The sequence below is a fragment of the Dendropsophus ebraccatus genome, chromosome 1 (assembly GCF_027789765.1).
Source record: "Dendropsophus ebraccatus isolate aDenEbr1 chromosome 1, aDenEbr1.pat, whole genome shotgun sequence".
Lineage (NCBI taxonomy): Eukaryota > Metazoa > Chordata > Amphibia > Anura > Hylidae > Dendropsophus > Dendropsophus ebraccatus.
In genome coordinates this window covers 133686050-133699509 of record NC_091454.1, presented here as the reverse complement: position 1 = coordinate 133699509, position 13460 = coordinate 133686050, and the positions used below count along the sequence as shown (strand labels likewise).

Genomic DNA, 13460 nt, shown 5'->3' with positions numbered 1-13460 from the left:
CGCGGCTGAGCTTCGGATGACGCTGCAGAGGGCGGCCGACACTCGGGAAGATCCGCCAAGCTCCCGAAGAAGACGTCACTGCTGACGATCGGAGACCGTGGACGACACGACATGCGGTGAGTATAATGCACCACACTTCCGGGTCTAGCGTGGGTGGGGGGAAACACGGGGAAGGGGGCCATTCACAGACATAACATACATTACAAAGTTGTATAACTTTGTAATGTGTGTTATTCTGTGAATAATTTTTTATCGCCGGACAACCCCTTTAAATGCTGTTAGGTTAGCTGGCAGCCCCCATATTAATGTACTGAAAAAATATAAACAGAAATAGAGTAGAAAAAAAGAACATGTTTTAGTAACTGGATCTAATCTTGGTGATACATTCCCTTTATTAAACATAGCGAAAGTGGCTACTTCATGTGACCACAACCATTTTTCTGTGTTATTTGTGGCACAAAACGATAATTAACAATGGTGTTTTGGTGCAGTTTATGCCAGAAACCGGTGCATTGATAAATGCAGGCTAATGTTTCTATCCTCTGGCAGCAAACCACAATCTTGAAAATGTTGGTGAATGGTAACACAAACATATATTAGAAAGCTGTAGAATATTTAATTATGTTGTGAACAGGTTTATTTGCATAAACCAGAAAACCCTTTAAGAAAAGGGCATTTATTTACTCTAACTTATCAGGAATTATAAGAAAGTGTTAAGATGAAAATAACAAAACATATGAAGTCGATTCCACCCCATACACCAGGTATTAAATAGTATTATCAGCCCTGCCTTCTGCAGTAAATAGGATTTCACCATTATGATGTGTCAGGATTTTCTGCAAAATGAAATTTATGAGACACTAAATGTCCATCTCCACAGCACAGCAGCTTTATTCTGTAACTCTGCTTTCACACTAATCCGTTTGGTAGGATATACTCGTAGCAATTGTGCAGTAGAATGATAATGTAATGATCTCTTCTTTCTCTCTATTCAGGGCTTAGCAAAGTGTCACTGCGCTTTTCAGTAATAGCCTGTGGGCTCTAGAAAGCAGACTATATAATAAAGAATTCAGTTTTATGGACAAGAACTCATTTTGGTGCGTGGGTATAATAAGAAGAGTAACCAAAACGCATTCATCTACCTTGTATCTGGAAAGATTTCTCCATTCACAATCATTCTCACACCATCATCTCCATTTAAAGAGTCACAAACAACCACACACGCTAGGCAAGGTTCACTGTGTTTTGGGTTTATGCTTGAAAGGGTACTCCATTAAAAATAAAATTCTTTCAAATCAATTATCACCAGAAAGTGAAAGAGATTTGTAATTTACTTCTACTTCTTGTCTTCCTGTGTGTCCTGCGCGAAGTGGTGTATTCTTTCCAGTCCGGAGAGCAGGTGAGGTTTTTATATGATTATTTGCTACTGCTCTTGACAGTTCCTGTCACGGACAGAGGTGGCAGCAAGAGAGCATTGTGTCAGACTGGAAAGAAAAGACTGCTTCTTGTAGGACATACAGCAGCTTATAAGTACTGGAAGACTGGAGATTTTTTATTAGATGTAAATTACAGATCTCTGGCACTTTGACACCAGTGGGTTTGATTTTTTTTTTTTCCCCCCTGGAGTACCCCTTTGTCATCCAGATTATTATTCGGTTGGAAAGGATAGAAGAATACATGTAGATTTAGCCATGTGTTTCTATCGTGCAGCCCAGACAACTGGAATGTTGTCTTATGTTTCTCTGTTACACAGGTATGGGCATTCAGCAAATATTATATAAAAAAGCCTTTTACTATCGATGATAAATGTGAAGAAATCTTTATTATAGTATCAGGACTAGTGTCTGCAGCTCATGTGTCTCCAGGATAACTCCTTTGGCACTTGAGATTCTTTAATACAGACTGTGAGCAGACAGTTGCTATGGAGCCAGAAAGCTAGCAGACACAAGTCATATTTATTACACACCTGCCACCAATTTTGGTATTTTTTTTGTCCCAAATGTATCAAATATATAGTTTGGTGGGTTTTTTTGCAAAATTTTTAATTTTTTTTTGTTGCTTAATTTGTTTACAATAATGTGTTTTTTAGGAAAAATAAGAGAAGTTGGAAACAGACTTGTATATGCAGAGCTAAAGTGCACTTTTTCCAGAATAAACATGCTAAACTACCAAGCACACAACACTTCTAAAGGAAATATTTTTTGCTAGGAAAACCTGACTAACCGGAACCTGTCATCTGGCAATTGAGTACTAAAGTGCTGACAGTCTTACATAGCTCTTGGAGAAATGATACACATGTTCCTTTTTTTATTTGAGCTGTCTGACTGCAAAGTGCTAAATAGGGATGGTCCAAACCTAGTTCGGTTCGGGTTCTTACGAACCCGAATTCTCGGAAATGATTCCCGCTGTCTGGCCGTTCCGTGGAGAGGGTGGATACAGCGGGAGGACCGCCTGGAAAACTGGGATATAGCCATAGCTGGGATACAGCCATAGCCTCACGGAGCGGGCAAACAGCGGGAATCTGATGCCAAGCGTTCGGCAGTTTCGGACCATCCCTAGTGCTAAACATATTATTTTATGTTGAAATAAAGTACCAAAGAGGCAGGTCCCAGGCAATTCTCATCTCATCAAGGCGATGCTTCTTTGGTACCTAACTATGGCCCATCAGGGGTCTTGATCATCCACTACATTTGTGTCAGCTGTTGTGAAGGCACATGGGAAGTTCAAAATATGAAATATTGAAATATGTTTCACATTCATATAATCCAACTAGCAATACAAATCAGTGCCAACTTTTGGCTGTAAAATCTATACAAAGTAAAGTATAGTTGCAGTAGGGGAGAACTCCTACTTTCCATCACCTTCAGCAAATACCAAACGGTGCTGTATTAGCGTAGGTTCACACCGGCATCATTCTCTCCGCCACAGTTTAGTTTTGCTGTTCCACTTTTAAACTACATAAATAGATTCTGACGTGTCTGTCCAATGCCCCATTCATTTGTATCTCGATTGTGCTCCGTTTCTTTGAGTTATGCTCTGTTTGCATGTATTCCGAATGGAACACAAATGGAAGGTGCACTTCCATTTTTTTAAATTTTTTTTTACATTATAGTCAATGAGGACGGATCTAAACAGAAGGTATTTCCGTTCACATCCATTTGCAAGTTTGCGTTTTCATCACTTTTTTTCACTGAGTATGCGCAGAAGATGTGGGAAACCAAAAAAGAAAAATAAACGGATGCTGACTGAAGCAAACTGATGTACAAAAGTCAGTTTTTTAAAGCCAAAATTAAATGGACCATTACAGAAATAAACATTTTGCAATCCGTTTGCAGTCGGCTCATCAGTTCAATTAATATGGATGGATCTGTTTGCAAATAAGAAAAACGCTAATGTGAACCTAGCCTTATATAGTTTTCCATTTTTGCCTGCAAGTTGCAGGTTCATGTTGCAGCAGTGCACAGTCATTTGCCCATGTACTTGACAATGTACTAGAATAGGCCTCTTTACGTCCCAAGAGAACACTGGCATGAGAAACTGGTTTACTCTAATCAAGTTTTCTGGCTATAGGAAGAAATAATATATTGTCATTATTATTTGGTGTGATACACTATGAACCCTGCATTATTTGATACTTAATCTTGTGAGTAATTCAAAGTTGTAGTGCATGGATTTGTCATTCTTCCAGAACACACTCAGCAAAGTGTCTAAGTAAATGAATACCATATTAATTTTTTTTTGTAGTTGATGAATTATGTCCAGTATGTGTATTAGCTGTGTCATCGTAACCTTGATTGTGAACCATTGTATCTCTGTGGACATCACCAGAATGTTTACGGTGTGACGACATATCTAAACACAGAAATACCTTGCTTGATTCTCCACTTCTTTAAGCTTGACACTTTGATGAGGAGGTTACCGTCTTTGCTTTCTGAGATTAGAAAATTTCCTGCCAATTTGAGGATGTCAGATCTCCACCTGACAAGCGACCAGATGATTTGCAGCCAAGAGTATTACATGGAAGCATTTCTTCCCATCTGCAATATCGTGGTTTTCTTGTGTTCATGAGCTTTTCTTTTCCTTTAAATAGTTACTCACTTATAAATATCTTTTATCACAAGCATCCTTTTAGTATAGGGGATGTCAGGAAACACTGGAAAATGTTTTGGCATCTAGTAAGAATATCACTTTATTGTTGGTATACAGCAATAAATTGACAAATATTGTTGGCGTGAACCACATTCTTCTCGTCTTGAATAAAGTCAGAGCTACAGTATATACCATAAATGTCTTAGAGGTAGTGTAGGTTCCAGGGGCAGCCTGAGACCTTAAAGGGAATATATCACATACATTTTCTTTTACGTAATCGAGTCGAATACTAAAAAATTGTCTTTTATTCAACTTTCTTTTTTCTGACTAATTTTTTTTCTTTAATTTTTTTGTACTTTGAAATGGGAGCTGCCATCTTGCCTGAGCTGTTGTCTCATCTACTGGTTTTACATGTTGCTATAATGCTGTACCGACCACTTTACAGCAGCCTTTTCTTATCACTACAGATAGAACAAGAAGTATCAGCTTAGGGCCCTATCACATGGATCTAGATTCGGCCAATTCTCACTTCATATAATAGAGACAACGATCAGCCAATGAAATGATCATCAGCTGATTGTTTCTCTAGGCCCAGACCTAAAATCATTGGCTGCCGACCGGCTGATGATTACCTAAACAGTAAATGCTTCACCTGTCCCCACTCTTGGTCTTCTCCTGCGCTCTGCAGTCTTTCAGCTCGGGAGGCTGCTCTGAAGCCACATTGCACGGTGCTGTGACGCATTCTGAACGCAGAAGACCGGGAGCAGGTGAAGTATTTACTGTTTGGGTAAGGACTGCAGAGACATCACTAACAATGGCCGAGCAGCTCTTGCTAAACGTCATCGGGCCTGATCTGTTATACTCTTTTGTGTCCCAGTGCTGTCCTGGCTCAGGGATTGCTGCCTTCAGCAGCTTTTAGCAATCGAGTCTAGATAAAATTGATCAATGCAGTACATATGTACTGCATTGATCTCTATGAGCGTTAATGGTTTTACTCATAGATGTTACCTAGGAAGACTAAAAATAAGTGTAAAACAGTTATTACCTTACTGAAAGTAGTAGATGCTTGGAAACTCTTAGCATTTGTGGTTGGTAAATCTACAGTGACTGAATTTAGACATGCCTGGGAAATGCATATATCTATAATAAGGAACTAGTAATAGGGTAGACTAGATGGACCAGGTGGTCTTTTTCTGCTAACAATCATCTATGTTTCTAACTTCCAGAAAATACTAATACAAAACCGCTTGTGTTTCTTATTAGACTATGATCACACTTGAAGTAATCTTTTATCTGTTTTTTTTGCTTTCAGAGTGCTCAGTTTTATAAAGTTACTACTGAACAATACCAGTCAGCTGCAAACACTGTGGAAGCAAGATTCAAGTAAGGACAATTATTATTTATTTATTTTTAATTAAAAAATTTTTATGTGTAAGTGATTTAAAAAAAAATTGTATGTGCATTTAATAGTGTTAACTTGCTATATTTTTACTCTAAAGTTTTACAATCATTTAGACCCTATAAACTTCTATTATGAGTATGTCCAGGTCACATGACACGTGAGTCAGGAGAAAATGCACCAAGCTTGGCCCCTTGTTCATTTTCCTGATGTGTCATGGTCTGAGCATTATTTCATTAAATTGACACGGTCTCAAACAAAGTGAGACATTTCAAAAGAGTTCTTCATGTCATTTTATTTGTCTAATTTTATCTGTACCATGCCAACTTTATGCACATTTAAATGATCCATAATAGTCATTGGAATCTGTCAGTAGTGTAATAACATTATATGTGTGTGCTGACAGACCTGTGTTACATTGGGACGTGATAATATACATGGACAGAATTGGGGCATTATGCCCATTGTTTCTGGATTAAGGTAGATTTTTTTTACCTCTATAGTTCACTATAGACAGGCATCTAAAGGAAACTAGGCTGAACATGACTGATTTAATGTTTTTCACATCTTACTTAGTATTTTTCTTTCCCTTTTTTCACCATGCCAATTTTCATTTTGTGTTTGTTTACGCCATTCACTCTGTGGGGAAATTGACGTTCTTTTAGTCAATACAATTACAACAATAGGTAACTTATATAACTTTTATTTTGTTTGACTGCTTTAAAATGTTTAAAATTGCTCTATTCTGATCCTTTATAACTATTTTATTTTTTGGATTAAGGGGCTATTTGAGGTATCACTTTTGTGCCATTATCTGTATTTTCTGTAGCTTGTTTGTGTATATGCCTTTTTTTATCACTTTTTATTACAATTTTCTCAGATTTGCTGTGATCAAAAATATGCAAATTGGCACTTTTGGCAGATTTTTGTGCTTGTGCCGTTTACCGTGCGAGATCAGGGATAAGGGATAATTTAATAGGTCGAAGGATTACAGATAGCACATATGTTTATTTAGTTGTTTATTTTTATTTATAAAAAAAATGTGGGGTTATATGGAATGGGATTTTTCATTTATTACAAAACATTTTTTTTCCTGCAGTAACTACAGGACTTATAACTGCATGGATTTCTCATAGAGATAAATGCAGATCAGTGCTCAATTACTATAAGCTGCTGGAGCCCGTAGTAATTTAGTGCCAAACCAGGATCAGCGTAATTTTGGCCTACCACAAGCCATTCAAATGCTGCTTTCAGTTTTGACAGAGGCATTTACATGGTTAAATGGCCAATGCAGCGATTGGGCTGTGCTGACTAATATTCACGGTCCCTAGCGCTGTACTTTTAATTAGTATTTCTAAAACTGACCTGTTCTGACTTTAATAATTGTGCCTCCCATGAGGTAGCTCCATGAGGTAGCTCCATGAGGTAGCTAGGCCCCCACTGTGGCACACAGTTTTAAGAATCCATCTGTGCTCTATATATTTTTAGGCCTTTTTATGCTCCCATATTGTAGCTAGAGATTGTCAGGGGAGGAACCAATGACTTGTCACTCAGAGGGCCACAATTAGAACAGCGCTCTGGAGCTAAGGGGGCCCCCATACTTTCCAGGGTTCACCAGGCACTGGTCCGTAGGTAGCCCAAATGCCAATATAGTATGTAAAAATGTCACATGCACTTAATGACAACTGTATGAATGGTATGTCATTGGTATTAAGATGTTAAAACAGTGGTGCCACACACAAAAAAAAGAAAGAATTGATAACCACCTGACTGACATTAAGTATGCAATAAATGAATGGAGTGCACGTAGCACATTGAAAGAAGCCTTTTACTTCTTTTTCTTAGTGCAAATGAGCTTACCATTATGCACACTCTTGATAAATGCCTTATCTGTGCTTGGCCTCAAGAAACATTGATCAAATTCCCAATGATCAAATGCTTTATCTCTGTGAGGCACTAATTCACATTGATCACATTCTAAATGATCAAGTTCAATGGGCTCCTGCACAGCACAAATTGTATTAAAAGAACATTACTAAAACATGCTACTGTTTCTAATGCAAGAATAATATTTCCAGGAGTTGCATTATAACCATTTTTATTAGATTATGAAGATGTCTTCTTTGTAATGAAAAGTTTACACAAGAAGAGAAGAATGTGATATTACAGGAAGAACATGGCTTTGGGCTAGGATTTGGGCTTTTACAAAGTAATTACATTTCTACATTTGTATTAGCTTTCCTCCCCTTTGTAATTAAAGGGATGGTAGCAGGAAACACAGCAGATGCCTCAGTAACATTGTATTCCCCATGGCCATCTAAGTCAAAGTATAACGGCTTTATTATTCTGCTTTAATCACAGTAATTGAGAAGCAGGCATGATCTTTAAAGTTTTTTTTCACCTTTTTGCAATATCAGACTTGATGCAAATTTTGTTACAAACTCCTCATCATATATGACAGACCAATGCATGTCAATGGAATTTTTAGATCCCCATTAACATGCAATTGAACATTTCTACAAAGAAATCCACTGCAGAGATGTTTGCCATGTCACTTACTTTGGATGGAAAAATCTATGTATTAGCTCCCATTGAATTACAAAGGGGGCAGTCTTCATGCCAGTCTGTTGAATTATACATCTGATTTGAACTCCAAGCTGTGAAGAAAGCCTAAAACAGGAGTATGTTTAAACAATCTGTATGGTGGGGTATAAAAAATAAAAATAATTGTCCTCTGCCATTCTGAATATGCCTAGGTCCAGGTTGATCTCTGCACCCTGGTCCCCATTTCAAGACACAGGAAATACCTGCTCAGCTTGTCACCAGCTACAACTTTACCTCTCAGCCTTTAATTTGCTGAGCAGACATTACCTTGTGTCAAGATGGGGACCAGAAAATATAGATCAGTGAAATATTTGCTTTTTTAAAAAACTTTTTTAACCAAGCAACACCTTTAAAGTGTCACTGTTTGAGAGAACTTTTGACATGTAAAAGACACATGAAAAGTTTTGCTTGGTCCAGGTCTGAGTGTTCAGACCCATACCAATCGGGAGAATGCGCAGGATGCACTGCAGTGCGGTCTGCACCTGTCCCGTCAATGGAGCCCGGCTCTTTTTTTCTTTCTTACACAGAGTGGGGAGAGGATGTGCCGCAGCTGCAAACCCCTCGCCGCTCTTTCTCCTGATCGGTACAGGTCTGAACACTCAGACCTAGACCAATCAAAACTTTTGACATGTCTCTATGACATCAAGTACTGATAAGTAGGTACAGCAGCACCAATAGACCCAGTTGTGCCTCTTATGCAGGATGCGTCCTGGTGAACCCACAATCCCTCCAGTAAGTATATGCAGTGTCGAGTAGAAGTCGTCCAACAACATCCACAGGAAATCTTCAATGCTATATTATGCAAATCAGCTTACATAAATACAATTTTTCGACCCCATCCAGGGTCTTGACAACGTTTTTTCTAAACTATGTTGGTGAACTCTTATAGTTCTCCATTATAGCAATCTTAATCTCCTACCTGGCCTAGTGCCGCTTAAAAAGGTTATTCAGGAGAAATCAATAGCCTATCCGCAGTATAGGCTGTCTGGTTCTGCAGTATACTGCAGCCTAAGGCTGGGTTCACACACAGTATATTTCAGGCAGTATTTGGTCCTCATGTCAGGTCCTCATTGCAACCAAAACCAGAAATGGATTGAAAACACAGAAAGGATCTGTTCACATAATTTTGTAATTGAGTGGATGGCCGCCATGTAACAGTAAATATTTGCTGTTATTTTAAAACAACGGCTGTTGTATTGAAATAATGGCAGTTATTTACCGTTATATGGCGGCCATCCACTCAATTTCAACATTGTGTGAACAGATCCTTTCTGTGTTTTTAATTCACTCCTGGTTTTGGTTGCAATGAGGACCAAATACTGCCTGAAATATACTGTGTGTGAACCCAGCCTTAGGGTAGTTTCACACGTACCGTAGTACAGTTTATGATCGTAGCCTTGGGAGTAAATTGAAGTAATTTATGTGTGAAACACTGGCTTAGTGGAATTCTACTTGTATAGAAATGATAGGCTTGTCGTTATGTTTAAATATCTGGGATAATATTCTTAACCCTTTCAGGACCAAGGCAAATTTTATGAATATGACCTGTGTCACTTCATCAATAACTTAGGAATACTTTTCCCAATCCTTCTGATGCCAAGATTGTTTTTTTTGTTACATATTCTACTTTATGTTAGTGGTAAATTTGAGTTGATAGCTTTAGAATTTTTTTGTGAATAACTCCAAAATGTTGTTAAAAATGTAAAAAAAGCGCATTCTCTACATTTGAAAGTCTTTGCCAATAAGGAAAATAGTAATACTACATTCATTATTTATTAATTCATATCTATAACATGTCTACTTCATTTTAAAAGCATTTGGTGAACATGCTTTTACTTATTTGGGATGTTAGAGGCCGTAAATGTTTAGTAGCAATTTTCAAAATGTCAGAAATTCTTTCGGCACCAGTTCAGTTTTGGAGTATATTTTAGAGGCCTGTATACTAATGGAGTATATTTTAGAGGCCTGTATACTAAAACCCCCCCACAATTCAACCCATTTTGAAATATTCACTCTTTCAAGTATTTAAATTTACATTAATTCAGTTATTTAACCCTTTGGGTATTTCACAGGAATAGCTGCAAAGTAAGAGTGAATAGTTAAAATTAGCATTTTCTTTCCAGATTCCAATGTAATCCTATGTGTTTTTTACAACACCATTTACCGTTACTGATCCACCAATGCCGGCAATTGCCGATGCTGGACCCCCTTTAAGGGTCCAGTGGCAGTTACACTAAACTGTCAGCTATCAGCTGAAAGTTTAGTTGCAGCTCCTGGTCTCTGTTTGTGTAAACAGTGAGCATCTGAAGCAGGTCAGTAAATTTTACTGACTTTTGCTTGAAAGGGTTAATACAATTAATGCAGCTCTTAATTAGCAGATCCACAAAAAGTCCTGATGTCAGTCATAATCATTTGAAATATATATACTGAGGGGAAGAACAGACTTGCTTTTTCCATACTACTTTGTGGGGGGGAAAGGTTACATTCCTAGATAGTTAGCTATTCCTAGATACAGATGATAAACTTAGCCAGTCCGTTAGTCTTCCTTCAGGATTTTTGCAGCCAGTTGGCAACAGATTGCACATGGTTAAAGGGGTTCTCCATGCGTAGATAAACAATGCCTGCCTCTTCCAGAAACAGCAACACTCTTGTCCTCAGTTTGGGTGTGGTTTTGCTGTTCGGTTATATTAATGTGAGTGGAGCAGAACTGTAATACATCCTTGCCTCCATGTTCCACACAGTGGCTCAGGCAATATAGACAAAATAGCAATGTAGAATTTTTTTTAGACTGGCTTCATTTTATTAAAGCATTGAAGTAAAATTGTCATGTAAGAACTATGCAAAAATAGCCAGGTTTGTGTTAAAAACAAAAACAAAACATCAGCTTAACACCATTGAAATCTGTGATACTGTCAGCATTTTATCCATCCTAATATACACCCTCTTGTGGCTGAATGGAATCATGCACCAGAATCATGTACCAAAAGGTTGTGCTAAACTTTCCCAGTAAAGAGAGTCATATTGCTGCACATGGTTTTTAAAATTAGATGTTTAGCAAGTATGCATATATGTAGTTTTACATTTAGGTATTCATGTGCTATTCATGATGAAATGTATAACACATACACACATGCAGTGGACTTTTTTTTTTTGAAATTGCATTTATAAGATATGCTGATAAGTCATAATATTATATAGCTTCTGTCTAATATTATGTATGGTGCATGTGCACCATAAAAACTCTAAAGGTGTGTGGTATCTGCCATCAAAATATTTGCAGCAGGTCTATTAAAGTGTCAGTGTCATTGTAACTTTGAAAGTCTAAATTAACAGTAGATGTGATATAAAGCATGTTTGCAATTTACTTTCATTGTTATTTTTTGTTATCATACTGTGAAACAAAGCTGAACTTTTGAAGGCAGATTTTCTGACTTGTGCTAGTTGAAAAAGAGAGACTAAGCACATGAAGTCCCTGCCAGTCCAGAGAGTCACGGCTCCATGTGTTCATCAGTCACATGACTGCCTTCTCTGTGAGCGCAGATGACCTGGGAAGTGCCATGTTTTCTATGCTAACTAAAAAAAAAGAAATAATGAATGCAAATCGGCCATGATTAATCTGACACATTGTGTGAACATGGCCTCATGCAGAGGCATGTTTGAGGCAACCAGTGTTTGGTGTGACAATAGGGGACGTCGGCTGCTGTAACTTTTTAGGGCAGCTGTGATGGTATGGTAGTACTGTAAATGTAACAAGAATTGTACTGGAGAGAAACAAATTTTAGTGGCCCGTGAGTTTATTCAAATCTAAAGTATATGGTGAAGGAGGTGAATGATGTTGTGGAAGACAGATCCCAGGAGGAAGTATAGGCAGCATAATAGATCTGTTCATCAGAGCACTGTATTGTGAGTAGGTAAACTTCCTTGAGAGTGAGGGAGTTTATCCTCTTAAGTATGGGCATGGAAGGAGAAGTGTGCAGGTGCTAATAAACACATAATGCAGCTACGGAGCCTGAGATCAGCACTAGGAGTCAGCATTTTGAACACGTCTAGTACTCATTCATTTTAGACTCATTTATATATTACTGAAGAATGCCTCTAAAGGCCACCATTGACTTACATTAGAATTGATGTTTCTTTGACCAACCTAGGGCTGGGCGATATGGGCCTAAATCAATATCGCGGTTTATCGCACATGTAGCGGCGGTAACGATAACTGAACGATAATTATGACACTCCCCTTTTTGCAAACCACACCCACTTGCTATGCAAACCACACCCACTTGCCATACTTGATATCAAAAAAGTAAAAAAGCTCACTGAGCAGCAAGCCGTGGTTAGTCTATCATTATCATCATTATTATTATCATTTGTCATTATTAGGGGGTGTATGACTACACAGGGGGGGCCGACAGGGGTGTATGACTGTACGGGGAGGGCTGACAGGGTGTATGACTGTACAGGGGTGTATGACTATACAGGGGGGGGGCGGCAGGGGTGTATGACTGTACGGGGGGACAGGGATGTGCATGACTATACAGGGGGGGGCGGACAGGGGTGTATGACTTACAGGGGGGGGCGGAAAGGGGTGTATGACTATACGGGGGGGCCGACAGGGGTGTATGACTATACAGGGGGGGGGGGGGGGGGGGGGCGGCAGGGGTGTATGACTGTACAGGGAGGGCTGACAGGGTGTATGACTGTACAGGGGTGTATGACTATACAGGGGGAGGGTGGACAGGGGTCTATGACTGTACGGGGGGACAGGGATGTGCTACTATACAGGGGGTGGATAGGCGTGTATGTATGACTGTAGTCCTCTCAGTAAACGGACAAGGCTGTAAATTAGGAGGAATGGATGGGCTGCAGCAGGCAGGATAAGCTGTAGGAGACATTGCTGTGTGTGACATCCTGCCTGCTGCAGCCCATCCATTCCTCCTAATTTACAGCCTTGTACTGTTTACTGAGAGGACTACAGGTCAGCTGCTGCTCCAGCTCTGAAATGCCGGCGTCCCTGCACACACACATGTGCAGCACTTGCCGGCCGGATGTGGGGGGCACTCAGATGAGACCGGACCGGTGGGGGGCCTCGGACGGGTGAGGTAAGGTGGGGAGGCCTCGGACGGGACCGGTCCAGTGGGGTGAGGGCCTCGGACGGGACCGGTCCAGTGGGGTGAGGGCCTCGGACGGGTGAGGTGGGACCAGACGGGTGGGGAGATCGGGCGCTCGGACGGGACTTGTGCCGGGGGCGGGCATTCTCACCTGGACCCTGCTTCTGCTGCTCCTCCTCCTCCTCCCCCACCTCCCGCTCTGATGCCGGCGTCCCTGCACATAACGTGCAGCGCTAATGCAGGGCAGCGCGAGTGTGTGC

The 13460-nt window shown here is 39.7% G+C and overlaps 1 protein-coding gene across 1 annotated transcript in view; it reads left to right on the top strand.

Annotated features, from left to right (window-relative positions):
- CHCHD3 (coiled-coil-helix-coiled-coil-helix domain containing 3) overlaps positions 1-13460 on the top strand; it is a 105172-nt gene that overhangs the window by 71955 nt on the left and 19757 nt on the right. The window contains exon 6 of the mRNA XM_069956214.1: positions 5402-5472. Coding sequence (XP_069812315.1) covers positions 5402-5472 — 71 coding nt within the window. The remainder of the gene's footprint in view (positions 1-5401; positions 5473-13460) is intronic.